The sequence below is a fragment of the Chiloscyllium plagiosum genome, chromosome 12, assembly GCF_004010195.1.
Source record: "Chiloscyllium plagiosum isolate BGI_BamShark_2017 chromosome 12, ASM401019v2, whole genome shotgun sequence".
NCBI classification, from domain to species: Eukaryota; Metazoa; Chordata; class Chondrichthyes; order Orectolobiformes; family Hemiscylliidae; genus Chiloscyllium; species Chiloscyllium plagiosum.
The window spans coordinates 56,269,700-56,289,189 of record NC_057721.1 but is presented as its reverse complement, the minus strand read 5'-3'; the positions used below and the strand labels follow the sequence as shown (position 1 = coordinate 56,289,189).

Genomic DNA, 19,490 nt, shown 5'->3' with positions numbered 1-19,490 from the left:
TCCAAACATAGACTGGGACTGCCACAGTGTTAAGAGTTTAGATGGAGAGGAATTCGTTAAGCATGTACAATAAAATTTTCTGATTCAGTATGTGGATGTATTTGCCTGTGTTTGGCCCATATCCTTCTAATCCTTTCCTAACCACATACCTGTCCAAATGTTCTTTAAATGTTGTAATTGTACCTGCATCTACCACTTCCTCTGGCAGACTGTTCTATAAATGCACCACCCTCTGTGCAGAAAACGTTGCCCTTCAGGTCCCTTTTAAATCTTTTCATTCTCACCTTAAAGCCATGCCCTCTAGTTTTGAACTCCTCTACCCTGAGGAAAAGGCCTTGGCTATTCACCTTATCTATGCCCTCATGATTATATATAACTCTATAAGATCACTTCTCAGCCTCCGACACTCCAAGGAAAAAAGTCCCAGCCTTTCCAGCCTCTCCTTGTAATTCAAATCTTCCAGTCTCGGTAGCATCCTTGTAAATCTTTTCTGTACTCTTTCCAATTGAATAGGTCTCTCTGTTCGAAAAGATTCCACATGGCCCGACCATTATTTGTGTAAGTCCTACCTTAGTTTGTCTGACCAAAATGCAAAACCTCACATTTATCTGAATTAAATGCCATCTGCCATTCCTCAGTTAATTGACCCAGTTGATCAAAGTCCCACTGTACTCTTAAATAACCTTCTTCACTGTCTAATATACCCCCAATTTTGGTGTCATCCTCAAACTTATTAACCATGCCTCCGATATGCTCATCCAATTCATTTATATAAATAACAAATAACAGTGCACACAGGATTTTCATCAATTCCTACCTATGTCAAATTCTGAAACCCTACGACCTAGCAAGTTGTCTGAACTCTTCAAATTCAGATCCCTTATTCATCTCTGATTTTCGTCATTCGATCACTGGCAGTTGTGCCTTCCATTGTCCAGGTTTTAAATTCTGTAATTCCCTCCCTTGAGGTCCCTGCCTCTTGTCCTTTCCATCCTCCTTTCAGAAGCTTCAGCTTTTAGTCATCTGTCATAATAAATCGTAATGTGTCATTGTGTAATATTTTTCATGACAGGGCTTTTGTTAAGTAGCTTGGAACATTTTAAAAACCTTAAAGGCATTATACAAATTAAAGTTGTGGTTTAAGCATGTACCTGATTAGCAGGACAGAAGAGAGCACCATAGTAGGACTAGGTGAGCACGGAAACGTTTCTAATTAGCCTGTTCAAGGATGCTATTACACACCTTTGGAGCAAATGGGACTTGAACCCAGACCTCCTTGCTCCGAGGGAGGGGTACAACCAATGCTCTAAATAGCCCGCATTCAATTCACATGCTTATTGAAAGACATTTGTTCTTGAATGGGATACATTGGATTGCCTATTTTCTGTACATGTCCTAATCTGTCAATTTACAATGAATCAAAACTCTACCTAATGGAGAATTTCTCTTCAGGCAAGCACGGAAGACATCGCTTACCTGGGTTACTGTGAGTCTTTGCATATCAATGCTTATGGTTAATTTGATCTTCATCTTTGGAATAAATAACTCCAATGCTCTGAATGAAAAAAATGCTGCGAACAATACAGAAAACATCATTCTACCTTCTGACCATTTCAATCCACCAGAGGTTTACTTATGTACTGCTGCTGCTGCCATTCTTCATTACTTTTTAATGGCTACATTCACTTGGTCAGCACTGTACGGTGCACAGATGTATGTTCTTCTGGTTCACGTGTTCAAACCTCTACCAAGACATTTCTTAATATGGATTTCAGTGGTTGGATGGGGTAAGGGATTTAAACAATTATTCCTTTATAATATTTTGCACAGCTCTAATACTTAGTGAATCTCTTACATAAGAGATTCACTAAAAAGAGATTCACTAAGAGTTGAGTTTTTGATCATTATTGTTCATTAAGTACAAGAATTGGAGAACAGCATCTTTGGTTTTGGCCAATCACTGTTCCTCCTTTTGCAAGTTTACAAGCTCAAAAACTATTGCTGGAAGTTCTACTCATTGCACTTATAGGAACAAAGTATGATGTAGCAAAGGAAAAATTAAACAAAAACTAATGGAGCATAATTTAACTAATTTCCATAAACTGACCTTTTAAACATATGTCTAATCTATATGAACATGTTAGAAATTGTTACGTATGTAATGCATTAACATAGAATGAGAAAAATGTTACATATAAAATTCAAAAATCTTGATAAACAACTCAAAAAGCATAAAACTTAACATAAAAGCAAATTTTCATGTGAGCGTAAGAAACAGTCAAGGCAGGCAGGAACAAAGCAGAGAACAAGGTAGGACTGATAAATTAAACTGCATTTACTTCAATGCAAGAGGCCTAACAGGGAAGGTAAATGAACTAGGGCATGGTTAGGAACATGGGACTGGGATATCATAGCAATTACAGAAACATGGCTCAGGAATGGGCAGGACTAGCAGCTTAATGTTCCAGGATACAAATGCTACAGGAGGGATAGGAAGGGGAGCAAGAGAGGAGGAGGAGTGGCATTTTTGATAAGGGATAGCATTTTAGCTGTATTGAGGGAGGATATTCCTGGGAATACATCCAGGGAAGTTATTTGGGTAGAAATGAGAAATAGGAAAGGGATGATCACCTTATTAGGATTGTATTATAGAATGCCTAATAGTCAGAGGGTAATTGTAAGGAGATTTCAGTTATCTGTCAGATTAACAGGGTGGTTATGGTAGGGGATTTTAACTTTCTAAACATAGACTGGGACTGCCATATTGTTAAGGGTTTAGATGGAAAGAAGTTTGTTAAGAGTGTCCAAGAAAATTTTCTGATCCAGTATGTGGATGTACCTACCAGAGAAGGTGCAAAACTTGACCCACTCTTGGAAAATAAGGCAGGACAGGTGACTGAGGTGTCAGTGGGGGAGCACTTTGGGACCAGCGACCATAATTCTATTAGTTTTAAGATAGTGATGGAAAATGATAGACAGGATCTAAAAGTTGAAGTTCTATGTTGGAGGAAGGCCAATTTTGATGGTATTAGGCAAGAACGTTCAAAATTTGATTGGAGGCAGATGTTTGCAGGTAAAAGGACAGCTGGAAAATGGGCAGCCTTCAGAAATGAGATAATGAGAATCCAGAAAAAGTATATTCCTGTCAGGGTGAAAGGGAAGGCTGGTAGATGTTGGGAAAGCTGGATGAGTGGAAAGTTGAGGTTTTGGATAAAAAAAAAGGAAGCATATGCCAGGTATAGACAGGAGAGAATGAATCTTTAGACGATATAAGGGCATTAGTATATGTCAAGTATAGACGGGATAGATCGAGTGAATCCTTAGAAGAGTATAAAGGCAGTAGGAGTATACTTAAGAGAGAAATCAAGAGGGCAAAAAGGGGACATGAAATAGTTTTGGCAAATTGAGAAAAGGAGAATCCAAAGGGTTTTTACAAATACATTTAGGACAAAAGTGTAACGAGGGAGAGAATAGGGCCCCTCAAAGATCAGCAAGGCAGCCTTTGTGTGGAGCCACAGGAGAAGGAGCAGATACTAAATTAATATTTTGCATCAGTACTTTCTGTGGAAAAGGACATGGAAGACATAGAATGTAGGGAAATAGATGGTGACACCTTACAAAATGTCCATATTACAGAGGAGGAAGTACTGGATGTCTTGAAATGCATAAAAGTGGATAAATCCCCAGGACCTGATCAGGTGTACCCTTGAACTCTGTCGGAAGATAGGGAAATGATTGCTGGGCCTGTTACTGTGATATTTGTATCATCGATTATTACAGGTGAGGTGCCAGAAGACTGGAGGTTGGCTAATGTGGTGCCACTGTTTAAGAAAGGTGGTAAGGACAAGCCAGAGAACTACAGACAAGTGAGCCTGATGTTGGTGGTGGGCAAGTTGTTGGTGGGAATCCTGAGGGACAGGAGGTACATGTATTTGGAAAGGCAAGGACTGATAGGGATATTCAGCATGGCTTCATGTGTGGGAAATCATATCTCACATACTTGATTATTTTGAAGAAGTAACAAAGAGAATTGATGAGGGCAGAACAGTAAATGTGATCTATATGGACTTCAGTAAGGCGTTTGACAAGGTTCCCCATGGGAGACTGGTTAGCAAGGTTGGATCTCATGTAATACAGGGAGAACTAGCCATTTGGATACAGAACAGGCTCAAAGGTAGAAGACAGAGAGTGGTGGTAGAGGGTTGTTTTTCAGACTGGAAGCTTGTGATCAGTGGAGTGCCACAAGGATCAGTGCTGGGTCCCCTACTTTTCATCATTTATATTAATGATTTGGATGTGAGCATAAGAGCTATAGTTAGTAAGTTTGCAGATGACACCAAAATTGGAAGTGTATGGACAGCGAAGAAGGTTACCTCAGATTACAACGGGATCTTGATCAGATGTGCCAATGGGCAGAGAAGTGGCAGATGGAGTTTAATTTAGATAAATGTGAGGTGCTGCATTTTGGGAAAGCAAATCTTAGCAGGACTTATACACTTAATGGTAAGGTCTTGGGGAGTTTTGCTGAACAAAGAGATCTTGGAGTGCAGGTTCAAAGCTCCTTGAAAGTGGAGCTGCAGGTAGATAGGATAGTGAAGAAGGCATTTGATATGCTTTCCTTTATTGGTCAGAGTATTGAGTGCAGGAGTTGGGAGGTCATGTTGCAGCTGTACAGGACATTGGTTAGGTCACTTTTGGAATATTGCGTGCAATTCTGGTCTCCTTCCTATTGGAAAGATGTTGTGAAACTTGAAAGGATTCAGAAAAGATTTACAAGGATGTTGCCTTGGTTGGAGGATTTGAGCTATAGGGAGAGGCTGAATAGGCTAGGGCTGTTTTCCCTGGAGCATCAGAGGCTGAGGGGTGACCTTATAGAGGGTTATAAAATCATGAGGCGCATGGATAGGATAAATAGACAAAATCTTTTCCCTAAGGTGGGGGGAGTCCAGAACTAGAGGGCATAGGTTTAGAGTGAGAGGGGAAAGATATAAAAGAGACCTAAGAAGCAACTTTTTCACACAGACGGTGGTACATGTATGGAATGAGCTGCCAGAGGAAGTGGTGGAGGCAAGTACAATTGCAACATTTAAAAGACATCTGGATGAGTATATGAATAGGAAGGGTTTGGAAGGGTATGGGCCAGGTGCTGGCAGATGGGATTAATTTGGGTTGGGATATTTGGTTGGCATGGACGAGTTGGACCAAAGGGTCTGTTTCCATGCTGTACATCTCTTTGACTCTATAATTAGGAGAAAGAGGGTCCATTCAGCCCCTCAAACCCACTCCATCATTCAATAAGGTCATGACTGACTGATTATGGCCTCAACTCCATGTCCTCAACACCCTTTGACTCCCTTGCTAGTTGAGTATCTGTCTACCTTTCCCTTATAAGTATTTATTTAGTTACTTTGCCTCCGTAGCTCTCTGTGAAAGAGTTCTACAGACTCTCAACTCTCTGAGAGAAAAAAAAATCTAATTTTTGAATTGAAATTAAATTCACATTTTTAGGTCTCCTCTAAAAGGGGAAATATCCTTTCAGCATTTATCCTGTCATGTCCTATCAGAATCTTACAAGATTACCTCTTATTCTTGTGAAAGCAATTGGCAGAGGCCCAGTCCGTCCAACAATTCCTCCCAACATAAACCACCCTCATTGCAGGTATCAATTGAGTGAACCTTTTCTGAACTGCTTCTAAATCATTCATGTCTTTTCTTAAATAAAGAGACCAAAGCTATGCATTGTACTTAAGATGTGATCATAGTGCTGCAGCCCTCCCTCAACCCATACACATATGTCAGACCTCACCCAATACGCACAGAATATCTAAAAATACAATCACAGAATTGTAACAATGCAGAGCTAGGCCTATCATGTCTACACTTTCCCACTAAATCAGCATTGTAATTCCAGCCTTTTCCCTGTGATCCTGTACATTATTGCTTTAAAAATAATCATCCAATGCCCTTTTAATACATCATTTAAATGTGTCTCTATCACGCTTCCAGGCAACGCAATCCAGATGCAAATCCATGGTATGATAAAGATTTTACTCACATTGCAGTTACTTCTCTTGCAATTATGTTTTCTCTGTCTGCTCTTGTTTTTGATCCTTTTATGAGTGGGATCAGTTTCTCCCTATCTATTTGGTTCAGACCCCTCATAGTTTTGATAATTTTCATCAAATCTCTTCAGCCTTCTCCCCCAACAAGAAGACCAGTCCCAGCTTATCCAATCTATCTTCTTAACTGAAGTTTCTTATCCCTGGAACCATCATTATAATGCTTATCTGCACTGCCTACAGTGCATTCTCATCCTTCCTGAATTGCAGCTTCAGAACTGTGCAGAGTACCCCAGCTGAGGTCTAACTAGTGTCTTACACATGTTTAGCATAACCTGCATACTATTGTACTTTATGTACCTGGTTAACATAAGTTCTTTGCTCTTGACTTCCACGCTAGTATTAATGAAATCTAAGATAAATTAATTGCTCTCCACACCAGCCCCACCACTTATACTGGTGCACCTAAATATACGCCCAGGTCTCTCCTCTCTGGCACACCTTTAAATATTTATAGTAGTCCCATCAAAAATATCTCCAAAGCATATATATAGGGAGAGCATATGACATGATATTTGACAACTGTACAGCAATACTGGAATGAGTTACACATTCTAGATGACAGACATCAAGTGTCATGAATAGAAGACTGCTACAATTGCATATAAAGTAAGCTAACCACTGTACTCTTTATTAAAGGGATTTGGAAGTTAATTTAGTTTTAATGATGAAAGCTCATTAAAACCTATTAGTTTGTAAATAATTGATATTGCAACATTAAATAGTAATTTAAGAATTTCCTTTTTGTGGGTTTTGGTAGATTTTTCCTCAATAAAATAGCAGGCTCTGAAGTGTATTGGTCAAATTATTTTTCTGAGAAAAAAAATTAAATCTTATAAGTAGAAACATCATTTAGTTTTAATAATGTATTCCTCAGGTCTTCCAGCAGTTATTGTTATTACAACATTCACAGCTACCTACAAAACAGATGATGCACTGAATTATCGGCAAGAAGAATTGTAAGTAAATAATCAATGCTTACTTCCAATGCATTTAATTCATGCAAAGTATAATAAATTAGTAAACCTTCCTTGCATTAATGATGATTGGCCTGGGGCATAGATTATGATTCAGTGCATGAGCACATTGTATCATTGTGTAGCCTTGAAAACATCATGTTTAAAAAATGGAGCTGCTTTGAAAACTATTTTGCCAAATGCTAAAAATATAGACTAATGTAAATCAAAAATGTTAATTGTAACTGATAAACAAATTCTGTGTGAAGATGATTTCATAACCACAGTTGTTAATGTATACATTTCAGTTTAATTGTAATTTTACTAAGGCAATTCATGTGATTGTTTTCTTTATGTCAGGTAGCATTGTGTTTCAGTACAATCACCTCCTCATCATCACTATATTACACAAATATCTAATAAACTATTGATATCAAACTTTAAATGGTTAAATGTCACATTGTTTAAACTAACACACTAGTGATAAGATTAAAAAACATTGCCAAAGCAAACACATATGCCACATCACTTATTGAGTGTTTCAGGTTACACAACAAAACAAGTGCATTATTTATCATGTACCACACATGTACTCCTCATAGAAACAAAATATGGTTTCAGATTTCGCACATACAAATAGACCTCTTTGGGAAATTATATACATAATTTTACAATGTTCAAAATAAAATGAAGTTTGAACATGAAATTGCAAGATGTGTAATTTGCCATGTGTTTATGTTGTTGGGGAAACTTTATTTTTATTGATATTGTGATGAAGGTTAATAAAATATTATGATTTGTGAATGTGGGTTCTAAAATGGAGAAATTACAAAAAGCTTTAAGTTTGACTTGTATTTTTATATTGTGCATGTTAAGAAGGGCCATAGTTTTGGTTTAATATTGAGTTCTGAGAGTGCTAAAGTGTTGTCTGGAGTTTGTTGATATGTATTTAAATGAGTTTTTGAAACATCGTGAGGTGAATGGTCAGTACATTAGAAACAAAGCTAGAAGTGATAAAACAAAGGAGTGTTGTCATGACAAGTGTCCTATGATACAGAGAAAGAAATAAGTTTGATTAGAAAATCCGCAACACATTTCATTCCGACAGAACTAGGTAATTCAAGAGAAAAGGAATGTCAGAGCAGCCATGCAATTTTGCAGTCTCTAAAACAGTCAGGACAAAACAGATGTCCTGACTGGCTTTGAAACTCATAAGAGAAAAGGTCCAGAAACAGAATGCTTTAAGGTGTCAAAGAGAAAGACGTCCTACATGGCTGTTGAAGGCATAAGTGTAAGGAATGCATGTTAACTAGGGGGCGATGCTGGAAACGTTTCTAAGGGTCTCAGAAAGGGGCTTTAACTAAGGTAAACTGCTTCAGGTGAGTGCAGAGTTTTGCTGGAAAGAAACCAATTACATTCATGCCAACTGAACAAGAAAATGTAAAGTGGAGACAGAGTGATCATGCATTAAGATTGAGTATCTGTAAGAATATTGTTGAGGGTATAAGGATTGGATCTAATATTTGCAGTAAGGCTTTCAAATTGTTCTTGTACATTTCAATAAAGCTATCATTTTTCCTTTTGTATGTAAAAAACTTCCATGTTCTTTTCTTAAAAGTACTTTTGTAGCCTCTTGCGAAAATATCCAATGACTGATCACTATGGTAAACAAATAGTCCACCAGTAATCCTTAGACAGCAACTTCCAAACACTACTATTTCCATCTAGAAGGACAAGGCAACGGATACATGGGAACGCCATCACCTGCAAGTTCCCTTCCAAGCTACTCACCATCCTGACTTGAAAATATATAATTGTTCCTTTAACGTCACCAAGTCAACATCCTGGAATTCTCTCCAACAAACAGCAAATGGACCACAGCACTTCGCGAAGGTACCTCACCACCACGTTCTCAAAGTCAACTGGGATGGGCAAAACGTGGCTGACCAGCTAGCAATGCCTACATTCCACAAATGAATAATTTAGAAAAGGGCTATCACTCTGGTACCTCCCTTGTCTAGTATTACTATCACTGAGAACATAACATTATGGACAGAATTCTCTCAGTCTCTGAACATGGACATTGGATGAGCCAGTTGGGAAAATATGGCAAGATTGAAAAACTGAGATTTTCAATGTCCAGAAAAAAATGTTAGACTTTGAATCTAAGTTTGAATGACGAGACAAGAATTCCACCAGCAAGTATCAAGATTACTATCAGTCAAGGATATCACCACAAGGCAGCATCCAAATTCAATCTAGGGGTTTGGAAGCAGTCACATGGCTACTTGGATTAGATAGAATCAGGGGTTCAATAGCTTACAGTCCAGGGAGTGGTGCTCAGTCAGTCCTGCAGACTAGTGCAACCAGTCAGGGGATTACTGGTAAGAGAGTCAGGGAGCTACATAGAAATTGATTAGGGCTTGGTCACTCACCAGGTGGGGCTCATGTTTCAAACTGGTGAGGGGATGAACCCGGGTCATCTCTCGGCATTAGTTCGCTGGAAATCAAAATGGAAATCAAGGATATCTGAGGAAGAATTACTGGACCCAAAACGTGATGCTGTCAGACCTGCTTAACCTTTCCAGCACCTGCTGGTTTTGTTTCTGATTTACAGCATCCACAGTTCTTTCAGTTTTTATCAAGGGCCATTTCTGTGGTAAGGATATCGGGGGAGTCAATTTTGTGGACTGGATGCAGCATGCTGGACATCAGAGGGGACAACAATTGTGACACAGGTCAACATATAAGACTGAGAGACAGTAGTGCATTGGAGGACATGGGTTACTGAGTTGGGGAGTATGGTCATCAACAATAACAAACCACTGGCTTTGATGTGGAGGGCACTACATGGCAATTGTTGGCATAGCCAAGCTGTAGGCTTGAGGCTCGGGGATAATGAGAGAATGTGAAATCTGACATGAAAATGTTGGATAAGAATGTGGGTGACCTCAGAACTGATGCAGTTGACAGGGAGTGCAAGTAAGAAAGGTATATGATGGTTTGGCTGTGGATATGGGGAGTGTGTTAGGTTACCAGGCTGAGCCTACATCTGACTTTGCAAAGTGTTGCCTTCCATCCTCACTCAAATCATAAATACACAATGGAAATGAAAAATCGGTACCACCACACTGAGAATGGGTGGAGAAAGTCGTTTTTGACTATCTGAGCCTGCAGGCTCTTTTTGAGAGCAATTTGTGGCCCTTTAAGGTCACATGTACTTACGCATCTATGTGCAGGGCATCTATGATGATGGAATCCTGCATGTGAAACACATATAGTGTCCAACTATGTGGGATATAAATCCTGGTCACAAACAAACCTGACCAGATCATTAGCCATTACAGATTGATCATAATTATTTCTATAATTGGAAATAATCACAGATAATCTTAAAAATGTCACCTGCAGGGCACAATTCACAAAGACAATCCAAGGTCTCAGATGCTGCACAAAGGTGTGGAGCACATTTTCTCTTACCTTGAAGAGTAACTGTTTGACAATATACTCTACTATGGTGATGTGTGGGGGCGGAGGGGAGTGGGGGGGGTGGAGGAGGAGAATGGAGGTGGGCGTGGGGGCAAAGTCTCAGTAATCCTATGACAAATACTGTGTTTATCCGACATACTTGTGCTGAATTCATCAGAATAAAGTCCACTGTGTCAAAGTCTGGATAGAGGCAATCCATCATTCTTGTTGATGCAGATGTCCATTTCTCCTTCGAAAGAGGATTCTGCTAAACTGTCATAGTTGTGATGTGAATGCTGACTGCTCACATTACAATGGGCCTGTAGTTTCTGATATTCCCAAAAGCAGAAATTGCTGGAGAAGCTCAGCATGTGGCAGATCTGTAAAGAAAAAATAGAGTTAAAGTTTCACTTCAGAACTTCCCTTCTGCAGTTCGTTGTTTTATTTCTGATATTCTCTGCACAGGTTCATTGGAATCATGACCAATGGATTCAGCCACAGCAGAGGTTATTGTCACTGAGGCCTTTATGCACAAAGATGCAGAGAAAATTATGTGAAACAAAGGTGTCAGCAAGCTCAGGACTAGCAGCAACCTCCAGCTACTGAACCGACTCCATATAAAGAGGTCACAGCTGAAGGTTCCCTCAGGATGCACAGGAGGTCAAGATTGTATCATTCTGGATACCACCTCCTGTGGTTAACTGAGGCAGATAGACACCATGGAAAGGGGATATCCTAGGTGACTCTGTCATCTGTTAGAGCAGGACTTGTGACCTGTATGGATGGGTGACCATCATCTTCCAAGTGGCTATCAAGGTGACAGCTGAGCTAAATTATTTGCAACTGGCTGGTTTCAAGGATTTTTTTTTTAACTTATTCACTTATGGGATGTGGGTGTTGCTGGCTGGCCAGCATAATTCCCAATCACTAGTTGCACTTGAGAAGGTGGTAGTGAGCTGCCTTCTTGAACTGATGCAGTACCTATGCTATAATTTGACCATAATGCCTTTAGGGAGGGAATTTCAGGATTTTGACCCAGTGACAGTGAAGGAACAGTGATATGTTGACAAGTCAGAATGGTGAGGAGCTAAGAAGGGAACTTACTGGTGGTGGATTTCCTACATATCTGCTGTTCTTGTCCTAGATGCGAGTGGTGTCTAAGGATTTTGGTGAATTTCTGCAGTGTACCTTATGGATAGTATGCATTGCTGTTACTAAGTGTGGGTGCTACTGAGTGTCAGTGATAGGGGGGTTGGATGCTTGTGGATGTGGTGCCAATCAAATGGACTGCTTTGTCCTGGATGTGTCAAGTTTCTTGAATATTGTTGGAGGTACACCCATCCAGGCAAGTGAGGAGTATTCCTTCCCACTTCTGACAAGCTTTGTAGATAATATACATGCTTTGGGGAATCATGATGTGAGTTGCTTGCTGCAGTATTCCAAGCCACTGGTCTGCTGTTGTTGCCACTATTTTTCTATGGTGAGTCCAGTTGAGTTTCTGGTCAATGGTAAGTCCCAAGACGTTGAAAGTGCGAGAATTCAGTGTTGGTAATATTACTGAATGTCAAAGGTTGGTGGTTAGATTGTCTCTTATTAGACCTGTTTATTGACTTGCTACACCATAGTGTGTGTCACATAATTCCGCCATGCTGTGCTCTGCACAATTGAAGCAGGCAAAGAGGAGATGTGATGGAGGCTAAAGAACTGGGAGAGTGGCAGCAGTCTTCTGAGGAGGAGGTGGATGAAGACATTGAGCAGGAGGAACATTGTCTTTACCATGATAGAATAGTGCCACACTGGGCGCTACAAGCTTGGACTTAATTGACACCCTGTGAAGTAGATATGAGTTGGTTGCATTGGTCCTTCATTGACTGTAAAACTGTCATTGCTTGAAAGGCAAGGGAATCTTGTTTATTCCCAATGCAGCTTTTTATGTTCATGTTTTATTTTGCTTTTTCTATTGTTCAATAAAAGTGAATGTTTTCAATCATTTGAAAGCTTTCTAGCCTGTGACACATGCACATTGAACAATGGGAAGCCATTATTCTTCACTGGATGTTACAAAAATAGTAACATTCCCTTGGACAGGTTGTTAACATGGTACGGTTCTAAGCATGAGTAATCTGTGTAGTCATGAATATTGTAGCTAGTTGCAATTACAGTGGATCAGACAGATGATGATGTAAAGTAATAATATATTAATTAATGTGAGTTTCTATTTGCAACGAAGAGTCACTGGTGTCACCTGTGTGCACTCAGTAGCTAGTCTTTTTCACTTCAATCCCACACATGCCTTGTAAAGAGCTAGTCGTGGATTGTACCTGATGCATAGCTGATCTTTAAATATGGCACTTGTGCTAGATATCCCGGAAGTTCCTGACAGTGGCAAGTACTTCTGATATGCACACAACAGAATGAGTGCAGTGCTGTAGTGCTGGTGGTGCATACATAATGAGGTGAGCAATGGGGAATGACATGAGAAAACTCACTAAAGCTCACAGAGAGAAACTCTCCATGAAACTTCCCGAGACTGACAATTTGCTGATTTTGGTAAAATCCAGCCAATAGTTTTTGGTTGTTATATTTTCTTCATTCAGCTGTGAATGGATGGATATAATATTTCTGGTTTCATAGAGACATCAAAATGACATATTTCATACTTTATAATTAATTATATCTGTAAAATTATTTTCTGTCTTCTTACTTACTTTCAATATGTTTTACTTGGAATCTTCCATCTTTCTCAAAGTCTTAGCTTTGAGTTGATATTCATGCTGGATATGTTATTCTGTCAGGTGAAGGCAAATAACAACCACACCCAGGCTTTCAATTCCCAACATGCAAATATCTCCACGTCAAGGCCTGAGAGTAGTCCTATGTGCATTGGTATAATTTTGTCAACTGATTGAAGAACACTTTGAAGCATGTACATTTCTAGGTTACAAAAGTAACTGATATTTTAAAAATAATTTGAAAACTATTTGAAGCCTGAACAGGAAACTTACTTTCAAGAGCTTATTTTACTTCAGAACTAGAAGTTAGTAATTTACAACATGAGAGATGAATGCAGAGAGTTAAATCTTTATCCTTTTTACTGTATTTTAAATGTTTAGAGCATCTGTGTTTTCCTTTTATAAAAACATAAATCATGTAAACATGATTATTTTAGTAACTGTGGTATCTGTTTAATTATTCACCAAGTAAAGGGGCAGCACGGTGGCTCATGGTTAGCACCTGGTTCGATTCTAACCTCGGGTCTGTGTGGAGTTTGCACGTTCTCCCTGCGTCTGTGTGGGTTTCCTCCGGGCACTCCGGTTTCCTCCCACAATCACAAAAGATATGCAGGTCAGGTGAATTGGCCAAGCTAAAGTGCCCATAGTGTTAGGTGCATTAGTCAGAGGGAAATGGTGGGTTACTCTTCAGAGGGTCAGTGTGGACTTGGTGGGCCAAAGGGCCTGTTTCCACACTGTAGGGAATCTAATCTAAAATGATGAACCATTTATTTTCTAAAAGTTAAATTGTAAATAAAGTTCTTGTCTTACAGTCTCTGGAAAGGACATTTGCAACTTTTCACTCAGGCTGTGTAACCCTGTGCTGGTTCTATAGCCCAACACTTCATCTTTCATTTTGTCAATCAAACCTCATGAATTCCACTGGACAGAATTATTTTACTAAGAAAAATAAAGTTGATTATTTGTAATCTGCAGAAAATCATCATTCTGCTTGTGACCTCTAAATGGTCTTCAGAATCACTTATTTAAAATCTAAAATTAATAAAAAATCTAGCCTGATTGACTCAAGACAGTTAACACACAGATTTACGTATCAATAATAGACCAATTTATTGTGATCCACGTGATATGCTCGTGTCCGGTAAAGTAATATGCCCTTTGTCCATAAGCAACAGAGAATCCAGGAGTTTGTTTACCCAGTGAGTAGCTAAAATGCATAGTTGAGGCAAGTGACATTGATACATTTAGGGAAAGCTAAATGATTACAGGAAATCCCTGGGTTACGAACGAGTTCTGTTTTTAAGTCTGTTTGTAAGTCGAATTTGTATGTAAGTCTTAGAATCATAGAGACGTACAGCACGGAAACTGACCCTTTGGTCCAACTCGTCCATGCTGACTAGTTATCCCAACCTAATCTAGTCTCGCTTGCCAGCACCCAGCCCATATCCCTGTAAACCCTTCCTATTCATATACATATCCAGATGCCTTTTAAATGTTGCAATTGTACCGGCCTCCATCACTTCCTCTGGCAGCTCTTTCCATACACGCATCACCCTTTGTATGAAAAAGTTGCCCCTTGGGTCTCTTTTATATCTTTCCCCTTTCACCCTAAACCTATAACTCTAGTTCTGGCCTCCCCCATCCCAGGAGTCAGAAGTTATATACGGTTCACATCTAGCGTCAATTAATCAAATGTTTGTCTTAGTATATAGTATATATTTTAACATCTTAAATATAATAATACAGTAATAATAATAAATGTAACTACAGTACAGTACAATATTTACAATTGAGAGAGAAAGAAAATGTGTGTACATGCATATAAAAAACATTGAAGAAACATTTCTTAAACTGTTTAGATAGAAAATAAAATCATTAAAGCTTAACACTTATTCTTGTTCCAATCAATGTCTTGCATACCAGAGGGAGCGTTAATTAATAATTAAGATTACTTTATTAATTGGATGATGGGCCTGGTGCTGAGTCAGGGATTGATACTGTTAATGAAGAGTCAGGGTCTGATTCTGCTGCTGGAGAGTGGAGGTTTATTTCTGAAGTCAATTTCTTAAAGTAAACATTAAGAGTGGCTTGAACAGAGCTTTTCTTTTTTTCATTATAAATGGCCTTGCAGCAGCTGAGACCATTGGTAAATGTCCGATAAATTTTCGTGAACCTCTCTATATTAGGATCTTGCTCCTCTAACTTTGCCATCCCTGTTTCAATGAGATGAAAGGCTTCAGCTAACTCCTTTGTCAAAAACCTATTGGGTTCTGGAGTTTCTAGGACCCGCCCTTCTTCCTCAAATGCTATCATCTGCTGCTCCAGCTCCATAAGTTCCTCATTGGTCAGTTCTTCGGCATGGGATTCAAGCAAGTCTACGACATCACCTTCATTAATGTCTAACTGCAGTTGATTATTACCAATATCAGCCACAGCTTGCCTGGCTTTGGTGATGCCCTCAGGTGTGAACTCTTTAAAACCATCTGCGAATTGGGGACACAATTTGTTCCAAATGACAGCGTGACGTTGTTCTCCCTCAGGCTGAAAACATGCAGTGTCTTGAGGGTCACGCAAAGTAATCCGTTCGTTCATTAGTACGAACCATTGTATGTAACCCTTTTTTTAGAATAATAGACTTTACGGAGGTCGGTTCGGTAAGTACGGATGTTTGTAAGTCGGTCATTCGTAACCCGGGGAAAGCCTGTACCTGAACGGAATAGGAAGCCACTTTGATATAGTTAAAAGGATGGGAAAAAGGTTGGGAGGAACATAAACATTGACATAGGCTAATAAGCGCGTATGACATTTTTCACTGTATTTCATACCACATAAGCAAAATATTTTAGACAAGGGTGTTTTACATTCAAAGCATCATTTACCATGCATTTGGATTTTACAAACAGTGAAGGAGTCTCCCTTTGTTGTCTGTTCAGTGTCCTTTATTCATCAAACTTTGCTGTTGTTTCTGTTTTTCAGCTGCTGGCTCTCTGGTTTTGATCTTCATGGGAACCTGGAATTGTCAAAGCCAATGCTGTGGGGATTTCTTCTTCCAGTTGCGATATTGCTCCTATTTAATTTTGTCATGTTTGCTCTAGTGACAATGTTGGTGCTGTACAACAAAGACCATGGTACTTGCAGGTAATGCAAGATATTATATATTAACTTGCTTTGAACTGATATGAAATTCAATTTTTCCAAACACAACAATGCATCCCACATTCAAACAGTCCTCTCTGATCAAAAAGATTGAACATATTAGCTCACTTCTGTCAGTATTAAAAGCATCATTTAGTGACTCAGAGATTCTGTGTTGATATTGGTATATTTCAGCAACTGCTTTTTAAGATCCTTCATTTGCCTATGCACTTTAAAATTCAGCTGATCACTGATTCATCGTATGGAATGTAGATCTTTCAGTCAATAGCAGAGAACATAGAAGTATTGCATCGCAATCTGTCCATGACTTTTAGTAACCAGTAATGTTTGTTTAGTTATGATAAACAGTTAATTGCTTCCAAGTCAAATACACCTTTCATTTGATTCCAAATTTATTGTAAATTTTTACAAATTATTATATATTATTTTATTAAGAATTCTCACACTTTAAAATTGATATTTGTTTATTTTATTAAGAATTCTCACACTTTAAAATTGATATTTGTCTCTTAACTGGCATTAAAAAAACCTCCCATTTATAAATAATGTTCCAAAACTCAGGTCAGCTTCTTTCCCTGGAAAGCAAGTGAAAGTCATAATAGGTCACTCCATCCCATTGCCAGAAACAGTATGTAACTAGTTCTACCAGGACTATAAGATCTGAAGCAATTTAGTAAGTCATACAGCTAAGCGTGAAATAATTAATTTTCTCATTTAATATATGAACTAGTTTATAGAGAACACTTTAACATTTTACTGAAAGCTGGTAAAACATCTCCTGAGTATTATTTATTAAAATCAGTAAAATGCTTAGTATTAGCAAACACTTCATTAATTACTGTGTTCTTTTATAGTGCGAAACAGGCTACGTCAGCAAAGAAAATGATGGGATCCTTATCAGTAGCTGTTGTGCTGTGTTTAACATGGAGTCTAGGTTATTTGATGCTTATAGAGCGTGAAGAAACACAAGCTGTATTTAGCTATCTCTTCTGTGCTCTTAATGCCACTCAGGTTTGTAAAGTTTTCTTCCAGAATCATCAAACACAAGATGCTGGTAATGATATTGGACAAATATAAAATATTTCCACTTTTGACAGAGTAATGAATAAAGTGTGGCTGATGGCAAATCCTAAGATTGTAAGTTATGTACAGCTGCTTATAGAAAATTTAGTTTCAGTGGGGAAGAAGAAATTGAGGTACTGTATTGAAAAAGTATATAAATGTAGTCTTTCGATTCCCTGTGAAAACCAATAAGTTAAAAAAAACATATCCGAACAACCCAAATGGAGGAAATCAATGCACAACATTTTACTTTTATAATTTACTTGAATAATGAAACCAAAAGCAACATAATTACAGCATGACCTTACAGCTAAACTGTATTTAATAAAAATTAACTGAATTGTACTGGCTGTTAAAACAATGGTAGATCACATGGATTATTGGCAGTTCTACATATTGCCAATGCCACCATTGGGAATGGTGGGTTGGGGGAGGAAGGGGGTCTCTCTGCCATCTTTGTTGACCATTTTAGTGTTATCAATAGACACTGGCAGTTCCTTTGAAAGATGTTGCACCAAATTCTGTCACAAATTCCTTCAAAACACTATCTTTCTCCATTCAATGTATACAGTTCTTTTCTTTTATTTTGAGGCTGTAGTCACCTCCCAACAGCAGCTTTACTCCACTTGAACTCCACAGGTCCACATTCCTCCCAAAGGTGGATTTTCCAGATACTTTTCCAGTTATGCCCATATTTCTAACCATTTTGCCATGATGGACTTCTCTGAATAGCCTGTCCTGCCTTGCATACCACTGGAAATATCATTTCAAGGATCCATCTTTCGTCTTCAATTTCCCCAGCAACATGAAGTCACAGCCAGTCCTAGAAAGCCTAATGATAGAAGATGGTGGCAGGAAGGGCAGAAAATTGGGGGATTGGCACTGGCAATGACCAGCCACCTCAAAAATTTAGTTCCAGGTAAGTGAGGCCCATGGTCGATTGCCTTGACTTGACGTAATTTTATGAGTCTAAAATGGTCAATTAACAAACATTTCAGGGACTGTTCACACCACAGCCTGGATTAAAACTGTTCCCAGCTCATTGCCTGCCTGCGAGGTTGGGGGGGGGGGAGTGGTTGTTGCTAAAAAACAATCCTGTGTCCTTACCACTGAGCTTCCTGAACCCCCATCCCACAATTCCCATGAAAAGCCACTTACCTTGCTCCACAATGTTGGTACAGCTGTGCAGCCAGTCACCCCCATGTTGACAGCAGTGCACCTACTCATAGTGGATGCCAACCTCTATCTGGTAAGCAGCGCCAAGCAGAGATCTTGACTGGCATCATTATCCCAGGAAGTGATAACCCAAAAATGCTTCGTTGTTGATGGTGCTACTGTACGTCCTGCATGTTTTGACACCCACTCCCACACTGAAGACAACTTTGAAAATTCTGGCTTAGTTTCTCTTTCAGTTAGAAAGTTTACCAACATCTGATGAAGAGGCAGTGCCCTGAAAGCTTGTGATTTCAAATAAACCCGTTGGACTATAACCTGATGTCGTGTGGCTTTTGACCTTGTGTGGAAGTCTAGGATGGAAATGTGTTGCTGGAAAAGCGCAGCAGGTCAGGCAGCATCCAGGGAACAGGAGAATCGAAGTTTCGGGCATAAGCCCTTCTTCATTCCTGAAGAAGGGCTTATGCCCGAAACGTCGATTCTCCTGTTCCCTGGATGCTGCCTGACCTGCTGCGCTTTTCCAGCAACACATTTCCAGCTCTGATCTCCAGCATCTGCAGACCTCACTTTCTCCTGGAAGTCTAGGATCACAGGGCATAATTTCAGAATAAGGGATTGCCATTTTAAGACAGAGATAAGGAGGAATTTCTTCTTTCAGAGAGTTGTTAATTTCTGGAATTCTGTACCACAGAGGGGTGTTCAGACTAGTTCAGAAGTATATTCCAGGCTGAGATTGATGTTTAGGAGAAAGTGAGGACTGCAGATGCTGGGGATCAGAGCTGAAAATGTGTTGCTGGAAAAGCGCAGCAGGTCAGCAGCATCCA

General features: G+C 39.2%; 2 protein-coding genes across 9 annotated transcripts in view; one reads left to right on the top strand and one right to left on the bottom strand.

Moving 5' to 3' along the window:
* The window catches only part of adgrg7.1 (adhesion G protein-coupled receptor G7, tandem duplicate 1), a 70,201-nt gene that overhangs the window by 47,282 nt on the left and 3,429 nt on the right, over positions 1-19,490 (top strand). For all 5 annotated transcript variants that reach the window (XM_043701134.1, XM_043701132.1, XM_043701133.1 and 2 more), the window contains 4 exons: positions 1,453-1,787; positions 6,997-7,078; positions 16,252-16,413; positions 17,286-17,442. In XM_043701134.1, the coding sequence (XP_043557069.1) occupies positions 1,453-1,787; positions 6,997-7,078; positions 16,252-16,413; positions 17,286-17,442 (736 nt within the window). The remainder of the gene's footprint in view (positions 1-1,452; positions 1,788-6,996; positions 7,079-16,251; positions 16,414-17,285; positions 17,443-19,490) is intronic.
* LOC122555289 (tigger transposable element-derived protein 1-like) overlaps positions 10,839-19,490 on the bottom strand; it is a 10,774-nt gene continuing 2,122 nt past the window's right edge. The window contains exons 1-2 of one of the 4 annotated variants that reach the window (XR_006313222.1): positions 16,155-16,337; positions 10,839-10,923 (exon numbers count right to left, since the gene is read on the bottom strand). Coding sequence is in view for 3 of the 4 variants with exons in the window: in XM_043701137.1 (XP_043557072.1) it covers positions 15,232-15,867 (636 nt within the window). In the remaining variant the exon portion in view is untranslated. Of the gene's footprint in view, positions 10,924-14,858; positions 16,338-19,490 lie in introns of those variants that run through there. The other 3 variants (XM_043701137.1, XM_043701136.1, XM_043701138.1) reach the window with 3 other exon arrangements.